Source organism: Culex quinquefasciatus, chromosome 3 (genome assembly GCF_015732765.1).
Source record: "Culex quinquefasciatus strain JHB chromosome 3, VPISU_Cqui_1.0_pri_paternal, whole genome shotgun sequence".
In the NCBI taxonomy this organism is placed as follows: Eukaryota; Metazoa; Arthropoda; class Insecta; order Diptera; family Culicidae; genus Culex; species Culex quinquefasciatus.
In genome coordinates, this window is record NC_051863.1 from 187220391 (window position 1) to 187248012 (window position 27622).

General features: G+C 39.0%; 1 protein-coding gene across 1 annotated transcript; it reads left to right on the forward strand.

Annotated features, from left to right (window-relative positions):
* Window positions 1-273: 273 nt before the first annotated feature.
* On the forward strand, window positions 274-26123 carry LOC6041042 (AT-rich interactive domain-containing protein 4B). Its single transcript, XM_038266003.1, is given in 12 exon segments — window positions 274-498; window positions 615-2535; window positions 2538-2806; window positions 2809-3219; window positions 11899-13960; window positions 13963-14267; window positions 14270-14933; window positions 14936-15352; window positions 15416-15556; window positions 25156-25259; window positions 25261-25312; window positions 25383-26123. Coding segments are annotated over 12 exon segments (6591 nt in total). The 5' UTR covers window positions 274-492; the 3' UTR covers window positions 25622-26123.
* Window positions 26124-27622: the final 1499 nt, after the last annotated feature.

Sequence of the window (27622 nt, forward strand, 5' to 3'; positions counted from 1 at the left end):
AATTAAACTAATATGAGATATGAATAAACGCAATGTAGTTGGCAAAATCGTTCAATTCTTTCTATTATTTAAATGCATGTTTTAAAAAAAAAGTTAATTTTAAAAGGTTTTTTGACAAAGAACTTTTTTTAAGGGCTCTATAGCTTCAAATTTAATCTGTATACAGATTTCAATAGAAAAGTCTGCACCCATCATCCCCCATTTATCTGCCATCACTGTCCCGCAAACGTCAAACTAGTGCCAGCTCCAACTCCAATCTCAAACGAGTAATTCGCGATTAGTGTGCAGTGTGGTGTCAAGCAAAAAAAAAAAAGACGCAAACGAAAAACAAGCTTCAAAAGGATTCTAAAGTTGAAATCCGGATTTCGTTCCGGAAATGTTGTGAAATCTGGCCAAACACGGCGTCAAAGTGCACCGCAACTCCCCAATTAATCCGTAACAGTGGCGATTGTCAGCGATAATCTCAGTTTCGAGCGCTATTTTCTCCAGAAAATGCAGGTGAGATTTGCGTTTCGGGTTTGGCCATCTTTTTTTCCCTCGCCCCACGGCCTGCTTCGGTGGCGTAGTTCTAATAAAATTTTGTTTTTGTTATTTTTGGGTTGTTCCGGCGGCAGCAAGTGGACGATCCCCCATATTTGACTGTCGGCACGGAGGTTAGCGCCAAATACAAGGGGGCGTTTTGCGAGGCCAAGGTCCGCAAAGTGGTCCGGAACATCAAGTGCAAGGTCGCGTACAAGCAAACCGGCCTGGGCTCGGGCGTCGTCTCGGATGAGCAGATCAAGGGCGCGTTGCGGGTGGGCGCTTCGGTTGAGGTGCGGCATCCGGAGCGGAAAGAGTACGTGGAAGCGACGTTGACCAAGATTCAGGACTGCTCGCAGTACACGGTGGTGTTTGACGACGGGGACATTACGACGTTGCGACGAAGTGCGCTCTGTCTGAAGAGTGGGCGCCACTTTAACGAGAGTGAAACGCTGGACCAGCTTCCGCTGACGCATCCGGAGCATTTTGGGAATCCGGTGATTGGTGGACGGCGTGGTCGAAGATCGCGCCATCTGCTGCAGGACGATAGCTCGGACGAGGACGATGAACCGGCGTCCAGCTCGCGGTCGAACGTGGCCGGTGACAAGGAGGAACACATCGGGAAGGTCGTCTGCGTGGAGACCAGCGATAATAAGAAGAAGAATCCCAAGGAGAATTGGTTTCCGGGGCTGGTGGTGGCACCGACGGCGCAGGACCAAGTCCGCATTCGCATCAAGGACGAATACCTGGTGCGCTCGTTTAAGGATGGCCGCTACTACACCGTCCCCAAGAAGGAAGCCTCGGACTTTACCCGTGACAGCACCAACAAAAGCGAAGCGGCCGCCGTATCGGCCGCCCTCGACTTCATGGACAATGACACGCTGCCGCCGCATTGGGACCGCGAGGTTCTGTTCGGAAACGCGGGCAGCTGCTCGGACTCGGAGCAGGAGCTGGAAACGGACAGCTCGGACGACGAGCCCACCGAGGAGAAGGACCACTTTGTGGCGCAGCTGTACAAGTTTATGGACGATCGCGGCACGCCCCTGAACAAGGTTCCGTCGATCATCAACCGGGACGTCAACCTGTACCGACTGTTCCGAGCGGTCCAGAAGCTGAACGGTTACAACCGCGTCACCAGCCAGAACCAGTGGAAACAGATCGCGCTACGTCTAGGATTCTCACCGGCCACGGCCAGCATCACAAACCTCGTCAAGCAGGCCTACAAAAAGTTCCTCTTCTCGTTTGAAGAGTTCAACCGAAAGCTGGGCTGCACGATGGTCCCCCATCCGCGTACCAATCGCACCAAGGGACGCAGTCTGGTGCGCGCCAGCTCCGTACAATCACCCAAAACGACGGAAAAGGACAAACCATCCACGTCGAAGGCGTCGACCTCGGCTGCTGCTGCCGCCGCTCAGGAAGCTGCCTCCAGCAGTGCCGTTGAAGAGTCTGGAAGTGAATCGAGTGCGGCCGAAACGCCACCAACGAGCACGGCCAAACAAGCTCCGCCGGCGGCGGCCACCAGTACCAAGCGAAAGCTGTCCGGAGCTGGCGTTGGCAAGGTCAAAGCGCTCGTGGACAAGTTTGAGGAAAAGGAAAAGGAGCGCGAGAAGGAGAAGGAAAAAGAAAAGGAAAAAAGCAAGGAAAGCGTGAAAAAGCAGGAAGAACCTGCTGTGAAAAAGGAGCCCAAGACTCCGAAGCAAGCGCCGCCACCGCCTCCGGTGAAGGCGCCGGTTGAAAGTGAGAAACGTGGCCGGAAGCGGAAGGAGACCGATTCAACGGATTCGAAAAAGGACGACAAGGATAGTGGAAAGGGTTCTTCCGGGGGTGGCAGCAACAGCTCCGCTGAGGGTGGTCCCGGAGGTGGCCCAGGGTCAAGTGGCGGCGTCAACGTGGCAGTCGATGCCAAGGAAACGAAACGAAGCGGAGACTTCCCGATCGAGGTCGGTGACAAGCTGAAGGTTTACTACGACGAGCAGAAGGTCACGTACGAGGCGAAGGTCATCGAGATTGCCATGCAGGAGGAAACCCAATCTACCTGGTGCACTACACCGGCTGGAACACACGATACGACGAGTGGGTCCGCAAGGAACGCATCGCGGAGAATCTCACCAACAGCAAAAACACCAAGAAGAGCAAATCCGAACGTAACAGCAGTGGACCGCCGGGCAGCTCCGGCCCAACAACACCCGCGACCACTCCGAAAGCCTCCAAGCGCATTCGAGGCAACTCCAAGGGTGACATCACCGCCACCCCCACCACAACAACGACCACCACCCCGGTTCAAACCCCGTCACTCCAAGCACCTCCGCAGCGTCCTCCCAGCGCAACAAATCGCCAGCATCCGCCCCTCCCGGTCCCGGTCACCACCGCCGGCCGGTAACGCGCGGCGGTCACCCGCACTCTTCCTCGCGCCGGCGCACCTCCAACAACACCGACATCTCGTCGCTGTCCATCGCCACCGACGACAACACCAGCGACGACTCGGAGGACTCGGACTCGGTGCCGATCAAAAAGTGCCCCACCAACACCAACAGCTCGGCCTCGTCGTCGTCGTCCACCTCGTCGAGCAGCAGTCTCAGCTCGAGCAGCACGAAAGTAAGTACAACGGCCGAGGCGGGTTCGTCTTCGGAGGCGGCGGCCATCTCGGCGGATGAGTTTAGCAACGGAGCCTCCAAGGGTCGCGATTACGATCTGAACCAAGTAAATTTCGGGGTTTGTCGCCTCAATATCTCTCTAACCACCAGCTACTCTGTACACACTCTGTCTCTTCCCTCTTTCTTCTCTATTGTTCTCTCTACACACAATGCTCTCGTAACTGTACTCTCTATTGATTTCCGATTTGTGTCTGCTTCCGTTGTTTTTTTTTTTTTTTTGGTTTTATCTCTGGAAAACAGTGCTGATTTGTGTAACTTGAGTTTGAAGTTTTTTTTCTGTAGTAGTTTTGGGTAATACTTTTTTTGCACCGTATTATTTTCTTCTTCCAAGCGCTGCTCACCGGATGTTTGTTAGAAGTTTGAACTACGCACCACAAATTGAAGGCGGTCAAGTTGGATGCCACCCCAAAATTTTACAAATCGCTGAACCCGATCGAAAAAGACAAAAAGGATTAAAATCGGTTCAGCCAGTGCTGAGATAATTGAGTAAGAATTTGTCGGTGCACACATCCAAACACATACAGACTTTTGTTCAGTGTTTGATTCTGAGTCGATATGTATACGTGAAGGTGGGTCTAGGAGGGTAAATAAGGAAGTTCATTTTTCGAGTGATTTTATAGCCTTTCCTCAGTAAGAAGAGATAGGCAAAATGATTTTCTGACTTATTTATTTTTGTGTGCATTTTCAATTCTCTCCATAAAACACTATCTTTTCAAAAAATCATAACTCGGCAAAAAACGTCAATCGTACCCTTAAAAGTTATCACTCTAGTAACGTGGTGATTATTGCATTCGATTGTAATATTTCGATCGTAATTTTTCGACTCACGATCGAGATTTCTCGATCGTAATATTACCATCGTTATTTGTCGATGGTAACTCGTAATTTGTCGATAGTAGATCATTCGATCGTAATTTCTCGATCTACCATTGACAATTAACGACTGACGATCGAGAAATCTCGATATGTGTTTTAAAAAATTCAATCTTTGAAAAAAATAAGAAAATTGAAAAAAAAACAAAAAAAATCAAAAATTTCAAAAACCTTTAAAATTTAAAAAAAATCAAAAACTTTAAAATTTTTAAAAATTTTAAGAATTTCAAAATTTTTATAAATTTTAAAATTAAAAAAAGCTAAAAATTCGTATTCTAAAATTTCGAACATTTTAAAAAAGTTCAATGTTTTAAAAAATTAAAAAAATTAAAAAAAATAAGTTTTAAACATTTCACAAATTTAAAAAAAAAACAGAATCAAATTTTCCAAATTTTTCAAATTAATATTTTTTTTTTGATTTTTTTAGATGTTTGGGATTTTTAAATTTTATAAAATTTTCAAAATGTTTGAAATTTTAAGTATTTTAATTTTTTTAAATTTGTGAAATTTTAAATATAAATATTTTTTTAAATTGCATAGAAGCAATTCTCTACCAAAACCGAAAATGGATTTTATTTGTATTTTTTTATTTGGCTCAAACTTTGTGGGGGCCTTCCCTATGACCAAATATGCTAATTTGTGTTATTGGTTCACCCATACAAGTCTCCATACAATGTTGGCAGCTGTCCATACAAAAATGGTTTGTAAATATTCAAACAGCTGTAACTTTTGAGTGAATTTTCTGATCAATTTGGTGTCTTCGGAAAAGTTGTAGGTATTGTTGAGGACTTTTGAGAAAAAAATAGGTACACGAAAAAAAATTTTAGAGATTTTTTTATCAACTTTTTTTTCACTAAAACACAATTTCCCAAAATACGTATTTTTTTATTTTCGAGATTTTTTGATATGTTTTAGGGGACAAAAATCCGCAACTTTAATAAAGGGCTCCGTTTTCAAGATATAGCCACCGAAAGTTTGATTTTAGCGAAATATTTGCAGTTTTTCAATTTTTAAAAATAGTGACCATGAGTGACCATTTCTAAAAATATTTTGCAGTTTTCTAAATCTCACCAAAATAACCCACCATTTTCTAATGACGTTATCTCAGCAATTAATGGTCCGATTTTCAATGTTAATACATAAAACATTCGTGAAATTTTCCGATCTTTTCGAAAAAAATATTTTGAAAATTTTTAAATCAAGACTAGCATTTTAAATGGGCGTAATATTCAATATTTGGCCATTTTAAAATGTTAGTCTTGATTTAAAAATTTTCAAAATATTTTTTTCATTGAAAATCGGACCATTAATTGCTGAGATATCGTCATTAGAAAAAGGTGGTTTGTTTTGGTGAGATTTAGAAAACTTCAATTTTCGTGTTTCTTTTTCTTAAAGCGGCTCTATCTCAGCAACCCGAGGTCCAATCTTCAATGTCTCTTAGACAATTTTACAGCAAATTTTCTGAACTTTTCAAAAAAAAAATTTTTTAGAGATGGTCACTATTTTTAAAAATTGAAAAACTGCAAATATTTCGCTAAAATCAAACTTTCGGTGGCTATATCTTGAAAACGTAGCCCTTAATCAAAAAATCTGTAAAGTACTTTTCGATTGCAAATTCAATTTTGCATTAAAAAGTAATGTCAAACTTGTTTTTGCATAAAACTTTTCCAAAAATCACTATTGGAAGGGGTAGGCGTGGCTGAATGGTTACGCTGTTCGCTTTGTAAGCGGAAGGTTCTGGGTTCGATTCCCATCTGCTCCTATCGAGAAATTATGGAAAGAAGGAATTATGAACACTTGAATACGAACGAAAAATTCATTAGCTCGCGGCGGGGTTCGATCCCCCGTCCTTTGGGTCAGCAGACAAAATGCTAACCACCAGACCATCGAGGCTTAGTTGTCTAGAAGGATTAAGAATGCTATAAGAATCCAAGAAACTTGATTGGAATCTGTGTGAACCTAAGAACAGGAAAATGCAATATTGAATGCAAGTTGAAATCAAGGACATTGGTTGCATAATTGTTAGGCGAATATTGAACTTTCAACACGACCAGAATTCACCACAAAAAGCTTGGTGAACCGAATTGGAAAGCTTCCAAAAATGAATCCAAGAACATACGAAGAATTAAGGACTATAAATAGATTTGACCGGCCGCATCACTTACCACGGTGAATCCTGGCTTCACACCCATCTTACTAACACCCTCAAACCTCACGTGATACTTTGTCGAAGACGCAGCTGATTTAGCGGTCTTCATCACTCAAGTATCGGACTAAAATTCCTATCCACTTCCCCCGTGTCTTACCACTGGTCGTGGCCGGCGCTGTGATTGGCTAGCATGATAGGGACATTTGAGAGTTGCGAAGTGGTGATGATTGGTTCCTACTCTTCATCTGTGGTCCACGGAGCAATTCTTGGAGGTCCTGGTCAATAACAGAGTTGCAACTACGGGTAGACACCAATGCTATGCTATGCTAAAACTTTTCCAAAAATCACTATTTTTTCAAAAATTCATAACTCGGCGGCAGATTTTTTGACCATGTTTCTCTATGGCTCAAAAGTTGCGGATTTTTGTCCCCTAAAACATATCAAAAAATCTCGAAAATCTAAAAATACGTATTTTGGGAAATTGAGTTTTAGTAAAAAAAAAGTTGATAAAAAAATCTGCATTTTTTTTTCCGTGTACCTATTTTTTTCTCAAAAGTCCTCAACAATAACTACAACTTTGCCGAAGACACTAAATTGATCAGAAAATTCACTCAAAAGTTACAGCTGTTTGAATATTTACATACCATTTTTGTATGGACAGCTGCCAAAATTGTATGGAGACTTGTATGGGTGAACCAATGACGCAAAATAGCTTATTTGGTCATAGGGAAGGCCCCCACAAAGTTTGAGTCAAATAAAAAAATACAAAAAATAAAAATGGTCGAAATCGGCCGATTTCGTAAAGAGTTGCTCATAGTTTTTAATTTCTTCAAAAAAATTAAAAATTTCAAAGAATAAAAAAAACAAAGAAATTCAAACAAAATCAGCATTTTTTTTTTAAATTTAGGCCGTTGCAAAAAAATTTCAAAGTTTATGTCGGTCCCCCCTCGCTTAGATATTTTGGAAATTAATGATGGCAAAACGACTGGACAGGTGTAAAATGCCCTGTTCAGCATTGATAATGATGTTTAGCATGTTTGGGCTCGCTTAAAATAATTAAACATATTAGGTATGGAATTCCAATATAAATCATCGCAAAAACTTTTTTTCTCGCAAAAATAAAATTATCGTCAATGCGTAGAAATTTTGGAAACGAATTATTGCAAAACAACTGGACAGATGTGTAATGCATTTTTTTTATCTTAATTCTTTTAGTTTTTGGAATCATTTAAAAAATAATTAAAGATTTTTTTTTTAATTTTTTTTATTTTTGAAAACATTTTTTTTAATTGAAAAAATTTAGATTTTTTTGTTTTTTTTTTTAACTTTTAAAAAAATTAAACTTTTTGAAATTTTTGCCAATTTTGAAATTTTTGTAAAAAATTTAAATTTTGAACTTTTTGAAATTTTTTAAATTTGAAATTCCGCTTAAATAAAAAAACAAAAAATGGTATTACAAATTACGCTTGTAATTTCTCGATCCACGATCGAGATTTCTCAACAGTAAAATTTCGATCGTAATTTCTCGATCGTACATAAATCAAGATTGGTCGAATCTCGATCGGGAGTCAAGAAATTACTATCGAAATATTACGATCAAATGCAATAATCACCTAAAACTAAAAAAATTAAGAAAAAAAACGAACGTTAAACATCAAGTTTTTGTGTTCAAAATTTATTTGAAAAATTGAATTCAATTAGCACGGTTGATGCCAGAAATTGAGCGTGTGATTAGAAGGCACGACGTCGCATGAATTGTTGCATTAACCCATAATGTAATGTTTGTAATGGTCAAAGTGATTAAAATATCTTTCGTACAAAAGTCCTTTCTACACTCAACCCCGGTTGTTGGTCACTTTTTCGTTTGACACTTTTTTAGTTTGTACCCCGTTGGTTGGCCAAAGTCAAACTAAAACGTGACGAACTGTCACTTTTTACACGGCACTCACGAACACTATCCAAACAAACGTTTGGTTGTGTGTGTGAACTCCGTGTAAAATGGGTGTCAAAATAAAAAATGACGAACGGTGGTGTCAAACCATCGGGGTTTGAGTGTATATCATCGTTGATCGAAAGGCACGCTGCCGGTTTGGGTTGTCGAGGTAATCATTCAATAACGGAGCAGCAACTCATTTGGCAATCAACCATGACCATGCTTTAAAGATTATTTTAAGAAAGAGGTAAATTTTGTTTTGGGTGTATGGGTGCATTTTCATAACTCCAGAATTCATGTTCTTGAATTCATGTAACCGGTTCAACTTTGACATGAATTATTTTTCAGCAATTTTCCGTTTATTTTTGATGAAGCAACTCGAAAAAATGCTTGCTTACTTGAAACAAAGTGCCTCACATATTTTTTTTCATAAATTCGTAATGAAATCTTTGAAAAATTTGATGTTGAAAATTCGATGTGAGCGGGACAAAAATTGAATTATTGTTCGACAATAAATCAATTCTTGTCGTACAAGAATTCAATTCTTGTCGAGCAAGAATCAGTTTATAGCGAACAAAAATTTGTGCTATAAATCGGTTTGACAGATGTTTGTGTACATTTTTAATATTTTTCGATTCGCTTTGATTGAGAATGTTGTGGTGCGTGCCCCGTTCGGTCCCGTTTCCGCCAGCATCGCGTAGGACAGCGATTCTCAACCTTCTTCTAGGCTGGTACCCCCTTCCATGTTAATCAAGTAGGCCCGGTACCCCCGTTGGGAATCGCTGGCGTAGGACAAAACGTCCACACGTCAATTTACCTGGCTGTTTTCCATCTTTTGTTCTTTCCGTTTTTGGATGCCGTTTCGGTTCTCCAAGAGAGCGTCCGGATCACTTCCGCAACGGAGGTGATCGACCACGGGGATGAGATCGTGCTTGGGCAGGTCGACCAATCATTGGACAGACGGAGCTGGGTCGTTTGTCAAATTGAAGGGGTGAAGCGAGTTCGGAGCTTCCATCAGGTGCTGACTATTGTTTTGACTCTGCCGGCCATTTGACACAAACTGGGTGCATTTGGCGATTTGGAGTTCGACCTGGGAGGTGAGCTGAGTCCGATGGAAAAATCGCCGCGCAGAAGGACGTTTCCACAGAAATGGTCTCTCTCCGCGGTTCCCTTTACATCGGATGGCAGAGTTCCGACAGTCCTGACTCCCGGAATAATATTATTTGTTTTCTCTTGCCGCCATCCAGGACATAGTCCGCTGTCCGTTCTTCTTGAAATGGTCCTCCATTTCAACATAGGGGAAAGTGGGGCAAGTGTAACAAGCTAAGGAAATGATCGTAGTAACCAATTGAAAACGTCAAAAATCCGTTGGATTTTTAAATAATCATCTTATTCAAGGTCTTGACTAAGACTGTGATAGAACAAGTTTTCAAAAAATCCTGTTTTTTAATGCAAAAAATTGATTTTAAAATATTTGATTTTCTGTTCGTTCTACTCAACTAGTGAGGCAAGACGAACAACCCGTTGGGGCAAGAAGAACAATGCATGAAACAACATGTTAATTTGTTAACTATTGATCTTTTATTACTTAGATACATTAGATTAGGATGTATTTGAAACGTTTCTTTCATTTTTAGATTAAATAATATTATTTTACTAAAAATATGATCGTTTTTACGAAAAAATATTACTTCGATGAAAAAAAAGGAAATTTTCATAATATCACTATATTTGGTATGGACAATTTTATAAACAATTGTTTATCAGTTATTAAGTACGTTTAGGTATTTATTTCCCAAAAAAATATGTTGTTGCAGCAATTCGTATTTTTTCCATACTAAAAATCCATATGGTACACTTGCCCCACCTGAACAAGATTTTTTAAAAGCTCTCAACAAAAATAACCAATAGTTAAATCATACTTTATGATAGGTGCAAGTCATTGGAAGGGACACTACTGATCTAGGAAAAATTTCATTTTGATAAAATGAGCCTTAAAACGAACCCTAAGCCTTATTTTGTACTTTCCAAATATTGAGCATGAGCATGAGCATGGTACTTTCCAAATATTATAAGAAAACAGGGGTTTGTAAAAAAAACTTCATTAAATCTTATGCTCCGTGGCGTTTACGTCGTTTTGGCGGTTATGTGGTAGTAGAATCAGCTAATTGCATTGCTAGCAACAATTCCTCATATTTGAAATAATCAAAATTGTAAAAAATACGGCCATACGAGCGATTGTTCCTCTTGCCCCATATGGTCGTCTTACCCCACCTTCCCTAACAACAATGCAATGTGCAGGAAAGCCAGGTTCTTAGTCGGAGTCGGCCGAGAATAGGTAGGGTGGCCAAGATTAGCCAACTCCGACCACAAGCTGGTCTAAATAAAGCTAAATCATGGAATTTTGAGACTTGCTCTCTCGTTTTGTGGACAATTGTACAAACAATCATAAATACAAATCATTAAAAAATATATGGAGTGTGGACAATCATCTCAACTTTCTGAAAAGTCTCCACCATCCCTACTCCATACAAATTCAGCGATGGTTAAGGTGTTTGGAATCGCCTTATTTCGAGACTTTTGTAAAATTTAGTAATTTTATTTTATTTTTATGCGCATTTCGTCAAAATGAGGCCTTTTTTAATTTGTTTTGCATAAACCAACATTTTATCAAGATCTCCATTTTGTGCGCGGTGTTAATTTTTTCACCAGCTGATATTGACAGCAACATGACATTTCTCGGGAGTTTTCACCGCGGACGCAACGCATTTTGGTTGCGTTGCTATAAAATTGCATGCAACTTTGCACCGGTTCGGAACCGGTTTGACAAGAATTCAGCAGCAAGAAACAAGAATTCTGGAGTTATGAAAATGCACCCTATAAGGGACCATCCATAAACCACGTGGACACTTTTTGGGAATCTGTTAACCCCTCGTGGACAATTGTCCATACAAAAACTTTTAGTATGGATCGTGGACAATCGCCATACCCCCTCCCCCTAAAGTGTCCACGTGGTTCATGGATGGTCCCTAACTAAATTTTCTGAATTTTCTTCTCGAAATACAGATTTTTTAATGTTTTCATAGCTCTTTTCGATGGACTGCCACCAAATTTGTTTTGGATGATTAAATAACTCAGGTTTTTTTTTTTTTGGCGAAATTCTAGAAAACTGCTCTTCTTGCTCTCTGGAGTAATCAGCAATCAATGATTCGTGAGCAAACTTTTGGCTTAGAATTACATATTGTTTAAAAGTATAACTGGTGTTTCAGGAGGATTGGTAACTAGGAATGTAGATCTCTCTCCCAACAAGTCATGATTATAGCTTGATTTTTGAACAGTTAAAAGAAACCATTTCAGTAACCATGAAGAATGGATTGAGAGTACTCGGCCAAGCAAGAGCTTCAAACTAGATTCTCACCAAACAAATATTCTGGAAGTGTTGTGCACAGTTCGTTGAGCAGTTGTTTCGTTCAAAACTACAAGAAGAAATGCTTTACCTACTTCTATTGTTGCGTAGTACCCACTCGTTAGCATGCACTGGTTGTTTTTTTTTTTTAGTAAATCTGCACTGTCACAAAATATTTGTAAACCAGCGCACCCCGTATTGTTTGCACTTTTTGTTTCGTTCGATAAACGCAGCACTGTTTTCCAACCCACCGCGTCGACAAGCCCATAGCGATCCGTACTAACCAGGGGTTCCCAACCATTTCTTTCTTTTCTTCAACCCCGTTTTTTCTTTCGTTGTTCTCACAAAACTTTCACAAATCTAGATCCGGTCCGAGCTCAAAGGCTTCAAGGAGCTCAAATCTCCGGCCTCGCCAGCCTCGGACAGCACTGCGACGGCCAACACCGAAGGTGTCACCGCCACGGCATCCTCCTCCTCCCCGAGCAAGGACCAACCGGAGAAGAAAGCCGTCGATGCCGACGATGTTTCCACCTCCGGCTCACCCACGACCACGCTCAAGGAGGAACCGGCCGAGGAGGAGGGAACCGCCGAAGAGGAGGACATCGACGCCAAGTCGACCGAGTCGGAAACGCTGTGCAGCGAGGAGGACTCGTCGCAGTCTTCGAACAAGGCGTTCTCCAGCTCACCCATCACGGCGATGGTCGATTCGGAGGACACCGCGCCGGAAGCGCCGGTTCTGGAGCCCGCTCCGAAGCCGGTTGTGACGGCGACGACGACGGTGGTGGCAGCGAGTACGGTTAGTTCGACCGTTTCGGTTATTACGGGTCCGGTGGTGAAGAGTACGACTGTGGTTAAGGTGGTTGAGGTGAAGTCCGTTGAGAAGGAGAAGCCTCAGGAGAAGATGGTTAAGGCGGTGGAGGAGAAGGCTGGGTCGATGCCGGTGAGGCCACCGCTTAAGACGTACGGTACGGAAGCTGCGATTCGGGCCAACGCCGAGAAGGATGCGGTCAAGTTTGCGTTCAGCACGATTATTCGAGAAACTGAACCGTTGGACGCGCTGCCACCGATTCCCGTTGGAAGTGGTGCTCCGTCGACTTCTAGTGCAGCTTCGACCTCCGTTGTCAAGGAGGTCGCCCAGATTGCTCCGGTCATCTCCAAACCGTCCCAACTGCTCCACGAAGACAAGCCGAAAGTGGAGAGCAAACCGCACCACCAACCGATACAACGTGGAAATCCGTCGGCATTTGCTTCCACTTCGGGGCCAGCGGTCAAGGCAACTCCTGCTGCGCCGCAACCTGCAGCTCAACCACCACAGCAACCGCCAGCGACGGTCGCGACACCCCTGAAGAGTACAAAGCTGATCAACGTTCAGGACGAGATCGTTGCCACCGTGATCAACAAGTCGGCGATCGCTGCGGCCACAACGGCGACAGCCGTATCGGCGGCCCTTTCGTCCACAATCCCCGGAACTGCTTCGTCGGTCAACGCTCCAGCCGTACCCGTCCCGGTGGCCACACCAACTCCGCCACCCGCAACCACAACCAGTACGACCACGTTGGCGGCTCTGCGCGCCGAAAAGAAGCTGACCGGAGACAAGAAGGTCGAAAAGGTCATCCCGTTGAGCAAGCTAGCTCCCAGCAGCTCATCGGCGACGCTGCTTCCCACAGAGAAGAAGCTGTCCTCGTCGACGCTGACGCCGGCCCAGAACAAGCTGCTCAGCAAGGAGGCACTCTCGATCAAGTCGATCTTCGAGTCGAGTGCGGCCAAGCTGGACGACAAGATCACCGACGTGTACGAGTTCAAGGACGTCGAGTTCGACATGGAACCGAAGGGAAGCGCCGTAACGGGTGCGGGCACTCCGCGCAAGCTTGTTTCGGATGTGCCGCAGGCGGAGGTGGTCAGCTCGTTGATTCCGGCGTTGCTAGTTGAGGAGAAGAAGGTCGTAGGGCTGAAGAAGGGATCGCTCGTGCGGAAAGCCGACCCGTTGGCCCTTGTGGACAAGAAGGTTAAGAAACCTTCACCCATCAAGGAAACGGACAAGCTCAAGCTGGTTCGTCGCGAGAAGGAGCGCGATCCGGAAAAGGAGAAACTCTTGTTGAGCGAGTTGGAAGGTGCGGCAGCGTCGTTCAGCAGCACGATGACGACGACCCCGGAGAAGTCTTCACCGCACTTTGCCGGATTTTCGTCGGCGTCAGCTACCAAGATTGAACATTCGTTTGATGTTCTGCGCAAGTCGCCCAACTTTAACGTGGCTCCGCATCGTGATGAAAAGGAAGAGGTCAAACCGGAACCGGCCAAGCTGGCCACCGTGACCAAGGGGATCTTCACACCGGTGATGTCCCCAACGGGACTGGAGTGCACCGAATCCATCAAGAGTCCGTTACGGGTGGAGGAGAAGGTAAAGGAGGAACCGACGCTGGAGAACTGTAAAAGTACTTCAACGACATGAACTTTGAGTTTGATGCACCGAAGGTCGAGAAGCCTCCGTCGATTGCGGACAAGGTGCTGAAGGCGCTGAGTCAACAGCAACAGCAGCAATCTGGTCACGGAAGTACCGTCAAGACGGAGTTCCCCAAGTACATCATACCAACTCCGGTTCACAAGCACCATCCCACGCCATCGGTGTCCATCGAACCCGTAATCGCCAGCTCGGTGACTCCAATCCCAACTGCACCACTCAAGTTTGAAGCGACCAACTTTGCAGCGGTCATTCCAATCATCCCCGTTAAAACAATCCCCCCGCAACCGCTACCCTCGCGGAACCACCCAAAATCGAGCTGCCCAACATCATCCTGAAGAAGGAGATTGACCTGTCCAAAACGATCCCCGTCGTGGCGACCCCACTTCCCAAAATCCCGTCCACCTTCACCGCCATCAAGCCGGAGATTCTTCCCCCGACGACCTGCACCAAGAGTCAAGATCTCACCGAATCCATCAAAAAGCTCGAAACGTCCAACCTGGTCCAGGCCGAATCCTCCCGCTTCACCCACCACGACGAGGACAGCACCGACAGCAACGACTCCGAGCATCGCCTCGTCATCGAAGATCCGGAAGCGCTGGACCACCCCAGCGTCGTCACCACCCCAAACCAACAAACCGACTTTGAAAAGCTCATCAAGGTCGAAGTCGAGGAGAAGCCGCACATTTCGCACGTTGACATGCACTCGGCAGCGTCCGCCGCGGCCGTTGCCGCCGTCGCCTGCAAGGAAAAGCTCGTCTACAAGACGGAACCATCTCCGGTCGAGCTCGTCAAGGACGAATCCAAGCCCAAACCGGCCAGCATCCTCGAAACCATCATCCAGAGCGAGCTGAACACGGCCGCTAGCCGCGGCATAGGTTCCCAAGGCTACCTCAAGCTCAAAGACCAACAGGACTCGTTTGCCCAAAACGAGCTCGAGCGCTTCGGCGCGAGGAACAACTCCAACAGCAGCAGCAACAAAACCAACCTCCCCCCTCAAACCCAACCCCACAACCCGTTGTCGCAGAACCTGCAGACAAAAAAGCCGACTCCAGCACCGGCAGCACCGAATCCCTCTCTCTCCTGCTCTGCGAAGAAACCATCCCCGGATCGCCGGCCCCCGTCTGTGGCGTCTCGTCGGCCGCCGCCCAGAAAGAGTCCACCAAGGTGTACGCGGAAACGGGCAGTTCGTTCCTGCAGCCGCAGAACATTGCAGCCGCCGCCGCCGCGTCCGATCTGAAGCCGGTCCCGATGGACCTGGAACCGGTGGCGGACACGACGATGAATCCGGCGAGGAAGGCGGCGGACACCGTCGATACGCCGACCAGCTCGCCGCGGGACTCGGTTAGCCAGGATGAGAGTGAGTTTTGCGAGCTTAGCAAATGTGATTCTTGAAAATTAACGGGGGAAGTTTTATCTTTAGATCAAGAGCCGGACGCATCGCCCACCAAGAGACGAAGGCAGCGGAAGGCCAGCGAAGAGCCGACCATCAAGCGGAGACGAACCGCTGCTTCAGGGGGTGGTTATGGTTCGCGTGGGGGTCACCGGAACGTGCCCAGCAACGGTAAGTACACGTGGCACTGCATTTTCAGTTTACACATATTTTTTTGGCCATTTCCAAATGTCAGTCGTGAATTAAAAACTAAACATTTATTTTCGAAAGGATCGGCGAATTAAAGAATGTTGCAATTTTTTACATTTCTGATTTATTTTTTAAATTAAATGTTGCTAGGGTGACACAACTCTCATTTTATAAATCGACTTTTTTTTACAAATTTTACATGTTACAAAACTTTAAAATTTCAAAGTTTTAGGAATTTAAAATATTAAAAATTCAAAAAGTTAGGAGCTTAAAATTTAAGTATTTCAATATTTTGAAATATTATAAATTCTAGAATCAGGGCGGCCATTCGAGTCGAGAAATCGGGAAAAAGTCGGGAATTTGCAGGGTTGTTACGGACGGCGCGGATCGCGAGGATGGCGCGAATCGCGCGGATCTGGCGCGGATTTGCTGGCTAATTTTGCTTAGGCGCGGATTTCGCGCGGATAGCAATTTTGATAAACAAAATAATTGCGAACGATAGAATTTCTTTCAATTTACAAAGGAAAAAATTATTAGGAATTGAATAAATTCAATCTTTTTCGTTGAGTGCGAAAACATCAATTTCTAAAAAGTTGTTAATGAAGAAAATTTTCTTCTAAAAATTATTTATTTTTTTCTTAATACGAAACATCGAAATAATCTTCAAGGAGCGATTTTTTTAATGCATCGAGATTTGTTATATAAATTTAACATTACATTACAACTCATTATTTTTAAAACAACTACTTAACAATTCATATTAATAACAATTTTATTAAAATCAAAATAACAAAATTCGAAAAATTACAGAATTTCAAAAATTTGAAGCTATGAAACTTGTTACATTTTCTAAGTTTCTTCTATATAAAAATTATTTTTTTTAAATTTTTGGTTTATTGAAAAGTTGAAAAATTATGTTGCCACTCTGATTCAGGTAGAATTTATTCTACTCCCAATTATCACAACATGACGAAATTCACTTATAGCAATCTGATAAAATATCCGTCTAAAAGCGAAATATAATGTCAATATTTAAAAAAATAAGAAATCTGGAATTCAACAATTTGAAATTTCAGAATTTACATATTCAAATAATAAATAAAATAGAATTCGTAATTTGAAAAAAGTCAAAAGTACGAATTATTAAATTGAAAAATTGCGAAGTTTTACAATTATTTTTTTTTTAAGAAAGTTCTTAAGTTATGAAATTATTAAATTATTTTATTATTAAATTATTAAATTATTAAATTATTAAATTATTAAATTATTAAATTATTAAATTATTAAATTATTAAATTATTAAATTATTAAGTAATTAAATTATTAAATTATTAAATTAATAAATTATTAAATTATTAAATTATTAAATTATTAAATTATTAAATTATTAAATTATTAAATTATTAAATTATTAAATTATTAAATTATTAAATTATTAAATTATTAAATTATTAAATTATTAAATTATTAAATTATTAAATTATTAAATTATTAAATTATTAAATTATTAAATTATTAAATTATTAAATTATTAAATTATTAAATTATTCAATTATTAAATTATTAAATTATTAAATTATTACATTATGAAATTATGAAATTATGAAATTATGAAATTATGAAATTATTAAATTATTAAATTATTAAATTATTAAATTATTAAATTATTAAATTATTAAATTATTAAATTATTAAATTATTAAATTATTAAATTATTAAATTATTAAATTATTAAATTATTAAATTATTAAATTATTAAATTATTAAATTATTAAATTATTAAATTATTAAATTATTAAATTATTAAATTATTAAATTATTAAATTATTACATTATTAAATTATTTTATTATTAAATTATTAAATTATTAAATTATTAAATTATTAAATTAATAAATTATTAAATTATTAAATTATTAAATTATTAAATTATTAAATTATTAAATTATTAAATTATTAAATTATTACATTATGAAATTATGAAATTATTAAATTATTAAATTATTAAATTATTAAATTATTAAATTATTAAATTATTAAATTATTAAATTATTAAATTATTAAATTATTAAATTATTAAATTATTAAATTATTAAATTATTAAATTATTAAATTATTAAATTATTAAATTATTAAATTATTAAATTATTAAATTATTAAATTATTAAATTATTAAATTATTACATTATTAAATTATTAAATTATTAAATTATTAAATTATTAAATAATTAAATTATTAAATTATTAAATTATTAAATGTTATTTTTTGCCATTTTCGTTAGCTATTATTTTCGGAGTCATATTTTAGTTTAGAGAAATTTAAAGAAGAAAAGAATAGAAATTTCGTGTTTCGATTATCCAGAGTAAAATTTTGGCGAGAATTATCAAGTACAAAATCGCTAGACTTTATCATTTGGTGATTTATTTTATGGTTTTAAATTTTTAAATTTTTGAATTTAAGTTTTTTTTCCTGAATTTGTTTTCAAAGCAACGATATTTAAAGTGCTACAAAAATGCTTATATTGTTTCGGAATGGCAAAAAAGGTTCCACTTGGTGCAGGTGGGATATGAATCCACATCTGATCAACGGTACTGATCCAAATGCTTTCTGTATTATTCTTTTTTCGTTTGAAATTTTATTCATTATGTTACCCTCTTCTATGTTTGTCGCGATTTTTTTTACATGGCGCGGATTTCGCGCGGATTGGGTTTTGGGGTCGGCGCGGATCTGGCGCGGATTTTTTTCCGACTTTGCCGTAACAACCCTGAATTTGTGATTTTATGTTAAAAAGTCGGGAATCCCAAGCATTCTTGTTTGAAAATATTCAATCTATTTTAGAATGAAAAAGCGATTTTAGACAATAAAAATTCTAATAAATATTGGCTGGTAATGATGGTGCATTTAATAGTTTTTTTTTTTTGTAATATTTTTTATGAATCAAGGGTTTGACAATAAAACCAATATGTGAAATAAGCATAATTTCAAATATCAGCCTAAAGTTATGATTCTGCTTCATTTTAACACATTGCTTAAATATTTTCTATCTTTTAAACTAATTAAAAGAAATTTTCAAAATCGTTGAAAGATTAATAACTGTAATCATGTGTAAAGCGTTCTTCGATAAAAAATAAAAACATAAGAATAAAATTTTAAATTCAGATGCCTTCAACTTTTTGTCATCTTCTTTTCCATTGGCAGTTGAATTGAAGTTTGAAAAAAACTTTTTAATTGGCAATTTTAAAAATAAACACTAAAATTATAGGTATCATTAAGCTTTCGGTTATTTTTCAAAGACTGAATATTTATGTTTTTACTCTGAATCAAAACTATGCTTTAATTTTTGAAATGAATTTTTTAGGAATTTATTGTTTAGTAGTTATTACTAAAACTGTCAGTAGTTTTTTTCTAATTCTGTCCAATGGTTGTATTGACTTATTCATAAAGAGTTTTTGGAATCATTTTTCAGATAAAAATAAATGCCTATTATTTGAGGAACTTTAAAAGTCGGAAAAAATCGATAATTTAAAAATGGGATTTGAGTGGTCACCCTGTAAAATGATAATATTTATATGTTTATTTTTTTTCCAAAAAATTTCAAGAATTAAATAAAAATCAGGATTTAAAAAAATCTGTGATTCAAAAAATGAGGAACGAAGAAAGTCAACAATACAAATCCATTCCAGACTCGATTATCCGAAGGAAATTTTGATATATAAAATAATTGAGAGATGAGAATTCTAAAATTCTGAAATTCTTAAATTCTAAAACTTTTAAATTCTTTAGTTCTTAATTTTTTAATTTTTGACATAGGACTATGTCTCTACTTACTATATTGGGGGGCCAGTTCAGAAATTCGATCCAAAGCGTCACATTTAAGCGTTAAAAAAGGGGACATTTTGAACGCTTATATCTTTTTTCCCTGTGAATCAATCCAGACGGTTGGACCACCAATCGAAAGAGGAAGACTTCAGCTATTGTTTAACTACATAGATAGTTTGACTAAACATAGTTAAAGCACTTAAAACATGCAATCAAAATGAGTAATTTTTCAGTACAAATCGGACAGATGACCAATCAGAGCGAGCGTATGCATTCGAGACCGCGCCCCTTTTGTGCCGTTCTCCGGCTCTGCCGCTATTTAAGCAGAAAATTTCGCAAAAGCAAGTCACTTTGGAACGAGCACTCGAACTGTGCACGTCGGGCAGGCGCGGAGCAGCAGCAGCAGCAGCGGCCAATAGAAGAAGAGGACCAGCAACTAGAAGGAAGAACCACCAGCAGCAGAAGGAGGAAATTCGAGCGAAGCGGACCGCGTTGAAGCCACTATGATGCGGCGGTTCTCATGAAAAATTTCGAATTGATGGTGGAAAAAACCTGGAGTGGCCGGTACCCTCGAAGTAGGTTCCCCCGGGGCCTGGGGGAACTTTTACTGAACCATACGAGTTGTGGCAATATGGGTATCAAAACTCATGCTTTTTGATACTGAACATAATAATGGCCATTTCGACAGTAGTGGCCACAACCTGGAGTGGCTGGTGCCCTCAAAGAAGGTTCCCCCGGGGCCCGGGGGGACATTTACAGAACCATACGAGTTGTGGCAATATGGGTATCAAAATTCATGCTTTTTGATACTGAACATAATAATGGCCATTTCGACAGTAGTGGCCACAACCTGGAGTGGCCGGTGCCCTCAAAGAAGGTTCCCCCGGGGCTTGGGGGGACATTTACAGAACCATACGAGTTGTAGCAATATGGGTATCAAAATTCATGCTTTTTGATACTGAACATAATAATGGCCATTTCGACAGTAGTGGCCACAACCTGGAGTGGCCGGTACCCTCAAAGAAGGTTCCCCCGGGGCCTGGGGGGACATTTACAGAACCATACGAGTTGTGGCAATATGGGTATCAACATTCATGGTTTTTGATACTGAACATAATAATGGCCATTTCGACAGTAGTGGCCACAACCTGGAGTGGCCGGTGCCCTCAAAGAAGGTTCCCTCGGGGCCCGGGGGGACATTTACAGAACCATACGAGTTGTGGCAATATGGGTATCAAAATTCATGCTTTTTGATACAGAACATAATAATGGCCATTTCGACAGTAGTGGCCACAACCTGGAGTGGCCGGTGACCTCAAAGAAGGTTCCCCCGGGGCCTGGGGGGACATTTACAGAACCATACGAGTTGTGGCAATATGGGTATCAAAATTCATGATTTTTTGATACTGAACATGATAATGGCCATTTCGACCGTGGTGGCCACAACCTGGAGTGGCTGCTGCCCTCAAAGAAGGTTCCCCCGGGGCCTGGGAGGACATTTACAGAACGAGTTGTTGCAATATGGGTATCAAAATTCATGATTTTTGATACTGTATATGAAAATTGACATTGACAATTGACATCCTGGAGTGGCCGGTGATCTCAAAGCAGGTTCCCCCGGGGCCTCGAGGGTCTTTTACAGAACCATACGAGTTGTGGCAATATGGGTATCAAAATTCATGGTTTTTGATACTGAACATGAAAATTGACATTTCGACAGTAGTGGCCACAACCTGGAGTTGCCGGTGCCCTCATGGAAGGTTCACCTTGGGAGAACATTTATGACAATTTTGCCGACAAATCTATGAAACAAAATAAAATAATTTTATTCCAGATTTCACTAGCAATCCAACAACAATTTCAAATTGTTTGGTCCTATGTCTTTCGGTTATGTCTCTGACATACCATCTTGAACTTTTTAAATTTTTAAATTCTTAAATTTTAAAATTCTTAAATTCGTAAATTCTTAAATTCTTAAATTCTTAAATTCTTAAGAGCGAGTTTTTCACCGATGTGAAACAGGTCGTATCGAGGTGCTCCGATTTGGATGAAACTTTCAGGGTTTGTTTGTCTATACATGAGATGAACTCATGCCAAATATGAGCCCTCTACGACAAAGGGAAGTGGGGTAAAACGGGCATTGAAGTTTGAGGTCCAAAAAACATGAAAAATCTTAAAATTGCTCGCATTTCCGTAAAACTTCATCAATTCCAACTCTCTTAGATGCATTCGAAAGGTATTTTAAAGCCCTTCAAAATGTGCTATAGACATCCAGGATTGGTTTGACTTTTTCTCATAGCTTTTGCAAATTACTGTTAAAAATGGATTTTTAAAACCTTAATAACTTTTGCAACAGCCTCCAACACCCATACTCCCATAGGTCAAAAGTTAGGAAATTTCATGGACTATAAGCCTACGGTATTAACTTTTGGCCAATCGCAGTTTTCTCATAGTTTTACGATTTTTCTATAACAAACATTTTACAGCGTTAGTTTTTGGCCTGTAGGCCTCCAAAGAGGCACTTTTTGGTCTCAATTTTGACATATTCGGAATCCTCAGAAAAATTTACATTAGATTGAGGTGTTGGAATTTTGAATTTGATTGGAAAAATTGGGAAAAATGCCATTTAAAATTAATTAAAATATTATTTAGCATTTTGTCGGATTAGGGGTAAAACAAGTTTTCGCCTACTTGATACAGCATTTGACGTATTGATCATAGGGTAAATATGATCTATTTCTTTTTCAAAATGTTTTATTTAATTATTATTTAAATCAAAATTACAACTCCAATACTTCTAACTTACGTGAAATTGTCCGAGGATTCCGAATATGACAAAATTGAGACCAAAAGTGCCGCTATGGAGGCCTACAGGGCATAAACCAACGTTGTGAAATGTTTGTTCTAGAAAAATCGTAAAACTATGAGAAAAACTGCGATTGGCCAAAAAGTTAATACCGTAGGCCTATAGTCCATGAAATTCCCTAACTTTTGACCTATGGGAGTATGGGTGTTGGAGGCTGTTGCAAAAGTTATTAAGGTTTTAAAAATCCATTTTTAACAGTAATTTGCAAAAGCTATGAGAAAAGTCAAACCAATCCTGGATGTCTATAGCACATTTTGAAGGGCTTTAAAAGACCATTCGAATGCATCTAAGAGAGCTGGAATTGATGAAGTTTTACGGAAATGCGAGCAATTTTAAGATTTTTCATGTTTTTTGGACCTCAAACTTCAATGCCCGTTTTACCCCACTTCCCTTTGTCGTAGAGGGCTCATATTTGGCATGAGTTCATCTCATGTATAGACAAACAAACCCTGAAAGTTTCATCCAAATCGGAGCACCTCGATACGATCTCTAGAACAAACCGAGCAGAATCTACAAATACTGCCTCTTAAATTCTTAAATTCTTAAATTCTTAAATTCTTAAGTTCTTAAATTCTTAAATTCTTAAATCCTTAAGTTCTTTAATTTTTTAATTCTTTAATTCTTTTATTCTTTAATTCTTTAATTCTTTAATTCTTTAATTCTTTAATTCATTAATTCTTTAATTCTTTAATTCTTTAATTCTTTAATTCTTTAATTCTTTAATTCTTAGATTCTTTAATTCTTTAATTCTTTAATTCTTTAATTCTTTAATTCTTTAATTCTTCAATTCTTTAACTCTTTAATTCTTTAATTCTTAAATTCTTAAATTCTTTAATTCTTTAATTCTTTAATTCTTTAATTCTTTAATTCTTTAATTCTTTAATTCTAAAATTCTTTAATTCTTTTATTCTAGAGGAAGCACCGCAACGAAGGAAGTTGTTGTCTTCTTATTCCAAAATTGTCAAACTTACAGACCCAATCCTGCAATTACGGGAATGTAAAATTAATCAAACTTTGTTGTAAAATACTTTGTAGACAGTACTTTAGGGGATGAATAAAAAAATATTTTGATAGTACCCGTAGTTTTGAAATACTAAAAATCTGGGTGCAAAAGCTCTGGTTGATGTGCACCATGTGCACCGTTAAATTCTTAAATATTTTAGGTTAAAGATTTAGAAATATTGAAAAGAAAAAAAACTACAATATCGGTAATGATTTTTTTTATGACTGAAATTTTAGCGAGGATTTTGGAATACAATCTGTATTTAAGTTCAATAAAAAAAATCAAACCATCCACATTAACGACCACCGGGTCTTTTGTGGTCTCTATTGCAAGTTTCTGCTCGAACCTAGGAGTCCGAAGGCTTGCATGGGGAGAGCACCCAAACCTCTTTCTACTCCAAGGAACCTTCCACCCCAGTGTTTGAACTGACGACCTTTTGGATTGCGGTTCCACCGGAGTAGGCTTGGTTTGGTGTGTTGTTTGTACTTATGGCATGGAGACGACTCATACACTTGGAATGACTTAACGGCCTAACAATCAAGGCCGGGATCGACATTTTACTTCCTCGTCCGATGGAAGGTGTATTTAAGTTCATATATTTTGATTTTTTAGACTTTCGATATTAAATTTTTTGATTTTGGTTTATTGTTGAGCTTGTATTTTAGAAGTTAAATTTTATTTATCAGATTTTTGAATATTTTATTTTTTATTTTGTTAATATTGGTCAAAATTATTGTTTATAAGTATATCTGGTTTGCAAAAGATTTTTTCATGACACTTTCCTTGACGTTTTCCTGAGGTATTTTTTTTAAAGGATTATTTGCTTTCATTCTGTGTGCATGACGAAGGCCGATTTTCAAAAACATTTTTTTTCATATAAAAAAAAATCAAAAGTTTTTGATTTCCTGAAACTATCAGAAGTGATTTGAAATCATCTTTTGAAAGGATTTGATAAATAATTGGAAATATGAATTTTAAGGTTTTTACATTTATGTTACCCTTAAAAACGCATTTTTCAGTACTTCATCGCCATTATGACCGCCATCTTAGATTAAAAAAATAAGTCTTTTTAGAGCAGTTCAGGTGCTACTGAAGCTGAACAATAGAAAATAAGACGACGAAAAATATTTCTTTTTAGTTTTCGATTATTCTAAGTGAAATTTTTCCAATGTCCTCGGAAAATCGAGTCTGGAGTGTATTAAAAAATGAAAATCTTTAAAATTCTAAATATTTTTTTTGCTTCAAAAATCTTTTTTGACTTATTAAATGAAAATTCAAGTTATATCAAAGCTTAACTTGAATGGTGAGGAACCTTATACTTATTCGAATAGCCTAGTTAGAGTTTTTTTTATTAAATATAATATATTCTAGATCCGATTCCCAAAGCTTAGAAGACTTAGAGGATTTCTAAGGAAATTCGGATGGTTTTTTATGTTTTTTTATTGTCATCATGGATTCCCAAATAACTTAAATCATTTTTGGTCATATTTAAGATATTATCGTGACTTTAGAAAATAAATTCTGGTAGCATTTATAAAAAAAAAAAACGTTTTCAACAGAAATCAAAAGGTAGAACTATTTGGTCTTGCTTCTACCTAAAAAACAGGTATAAATTTAGTAAAAAATCAATTTAAAGTAAGCAAAATTAACCCAACTTTGCCACAGTGCTCAAATCCCTATCCTATCTAACTCGTGCTGTTTCTATTCTCGTCACGATGCATCTCCGCTCCCACCAAACCGGCACCGGTCGGTCCTCGTTCCGTTCGATCTACATGGTTCACCGCAACGCTTCCGCAACCACTCCTACAACACCCCGGAACCACGACGACGATTCCGACTACTCCGACACCGATGACGACTGCGACGACATGCTGCTTCCCCCTTCTCTAGCAGCCACCGACTCGGAGGACAACTCGGACTCGATGGCCTTCCAGCGAGGCGCCTCGGCCGGTGGCAACACGTCCGGAGCCGGAGGCGGTTCCAGCTCGGCGGCGTCCCTGCCGGGGGAAATCGGGCCGTCCCTGTCAGTACAACTTTTTGGTCAATTTGGGTGAGTTTTTTCGGATTACTAATTTTTGAAGGAAGTTTTACTAAATTGCCGTTCCGTTCTCGGTTTCCAGATCCCGCCCTCAACAGCGCCCAGCGCGTGGCGATCCTCAAGAAGAAGATCCAGGAGCTGCGCAAAACGTACAACGCCATCAAGGCCGAGCTGGCCAGCATCGACCGGCGGCGGAAGAAGCTGCGAAGGCGCGAGCGCGAAAACAAAAGCAGGCCAAACTGGCGGCCGCCGCAGCTGCTGCCGCCGGGGCGGCCAACAATTGAACATTACAACAAATCGTGTAACTTTACGAGTGATTAACGTTTAAGCTAATTGTACAAGAACCTCAAGCAGAAAGGTGAGCAGGATTGTGTTTAGAGAGTTTTCAAAAGGGTTTTGAAAAGATAGTAAGTTATTTTTGTCTAGTTTGAATTTTTACTTTTATTCAAAAGACGCGTACTGTTGATGCTCTGGGCGAGCAGAGTTGGAGAGATTTTAGTAGCACCTTTTTGGCCAACCGATCATGAAACACAAATTTAGTTTAGATTTTAGAGTTTTTCATTTCAGTTAGCATTAAGAATCAACATACATTAAAAAATGCAATTTTAAACGTAGAAGTTAAACCCTGTTAAAATTAGCTAGAGCAGTGTAGAGATAGAGAAAGCGCAACTATCAGGAAAGTCAAAACAATTTTAATCATCATCCAAGAAGCAAAGTGAAAGCACCCGTAGCAGCAGATAAGAAAGGCAGTTTCGATTGTAGAACGCTCAGCTGAAATAACAATTGTATATAAAATATACAGCAAAGCAAAGTAAACAGATAACCAGTAGTAATGAAGAGAAGCAATCACAAAATTTGGAAGCAAAGTAGAAGAAATTATTCAAACATGCTGCATGATTCATCCAACAACTTTTGTCAGTTTACATTAAAAAATTGTGTTTAGAAATGTAAGAAGAAGCAAATCAGTTCATACACTCACACTCACAGAGATGGCTATTTAAACATTACTAATAAAAAAGTATTCAAAAAACGGTTGAGTTATTCTTTATTATTTAGAGAACAGTTCCTGGACCATTTTGCGGACAAGCAAAGTGAGGGTCGCCACAAAAGAAATGATTGTGTGCTGTCCGGACAAACGAGTTCACATTTGATGGAGACACGTTGCGTTGGAATGAAGTTTTTATGCGCAAAAAAAAACGATTTTGTCGCCCACTAATATTCATCTTTGCGGATTTTTATTTGCCAACAACCTAATTTTACAAACACAATTTAAAACTTTTGATTGCATGACATTTTTTTTATATTTTCACTTGAAAAACCTAAGATACTTAAATTTGAAACTGCAAACTTCTTAATAAATATACATTTTTTAAATTCTTTTTTCAGTTTTGATTTTTTGTTTTTTTCGTTTTGTTTTTTTATGTTTCTGAACCCAAAAATAGACATCACACCGTCTTTTCAGACTGAATTTACTAACTAAACGGGACAAACACAGAACACCCAGAGGAGATGGACGGGAATCGAACCCGGGCCCCTTAGCAAACATGAGGGATCGGCAGCTGAAGCCGCTAACCACCGCGCCACGGGGTCCTCCAAGTTTAGTATTTAATCCTGGGATTCTTTAATTCGAAATTTTAAAATTTCTAAAATATTTAAAATAAAACATATTTCCTGAAATTTTATTAATTTTTTTTATGATTTTAAGTTTTTAAAAAAATATTATTTACTGCTTCCAGTATTTTTTTTTTGCTTCTTTTTCACATTTTTCAAAACAAAACAGAAACAGTTCAAGTTAACTATTTAATCCTGGGATTCTTAAATTCAGAATTTTAAAATTTAAGGTTGCATAATTTTTTAACATTCCAACGCCCAAGGCTCCAAAAAAGTTAGAACGTAACTTCAACTCAATGGTTCTCGGGCATAACTCAACCAATCAAGATGATTCTTCTTTCCAGTGATTTGTTAGGATGTCTAGATGATTCTAGACCTTTGCAGAACTTAATTTGATCAAATCTGTAATTTTTGCGATCAAAAACATCGTTCCAACTTTTTTTTTCGCGTGCAAAAAAAAAATCGCCGAAGATTCCGCGGAGGCAGTCGTTTAAAAAAAGTTGGAACGATGTTTTCGGTCGCAGAAATTACAGATTTGTTCAAATCAAGTTCTGCAAAATTTTAAGATCATCTAGACATTCTTACAAATCACTGGGAACAAGAATCGTCCCGATTGGTTGAGTTATGCCGAGAACGGGCGTTTGAAGTTACCGTTCCAACTTTTTGGGAGGCTTGGGCGTCCGTGTAAGTTGGACATGCGTTGGGCGTTCC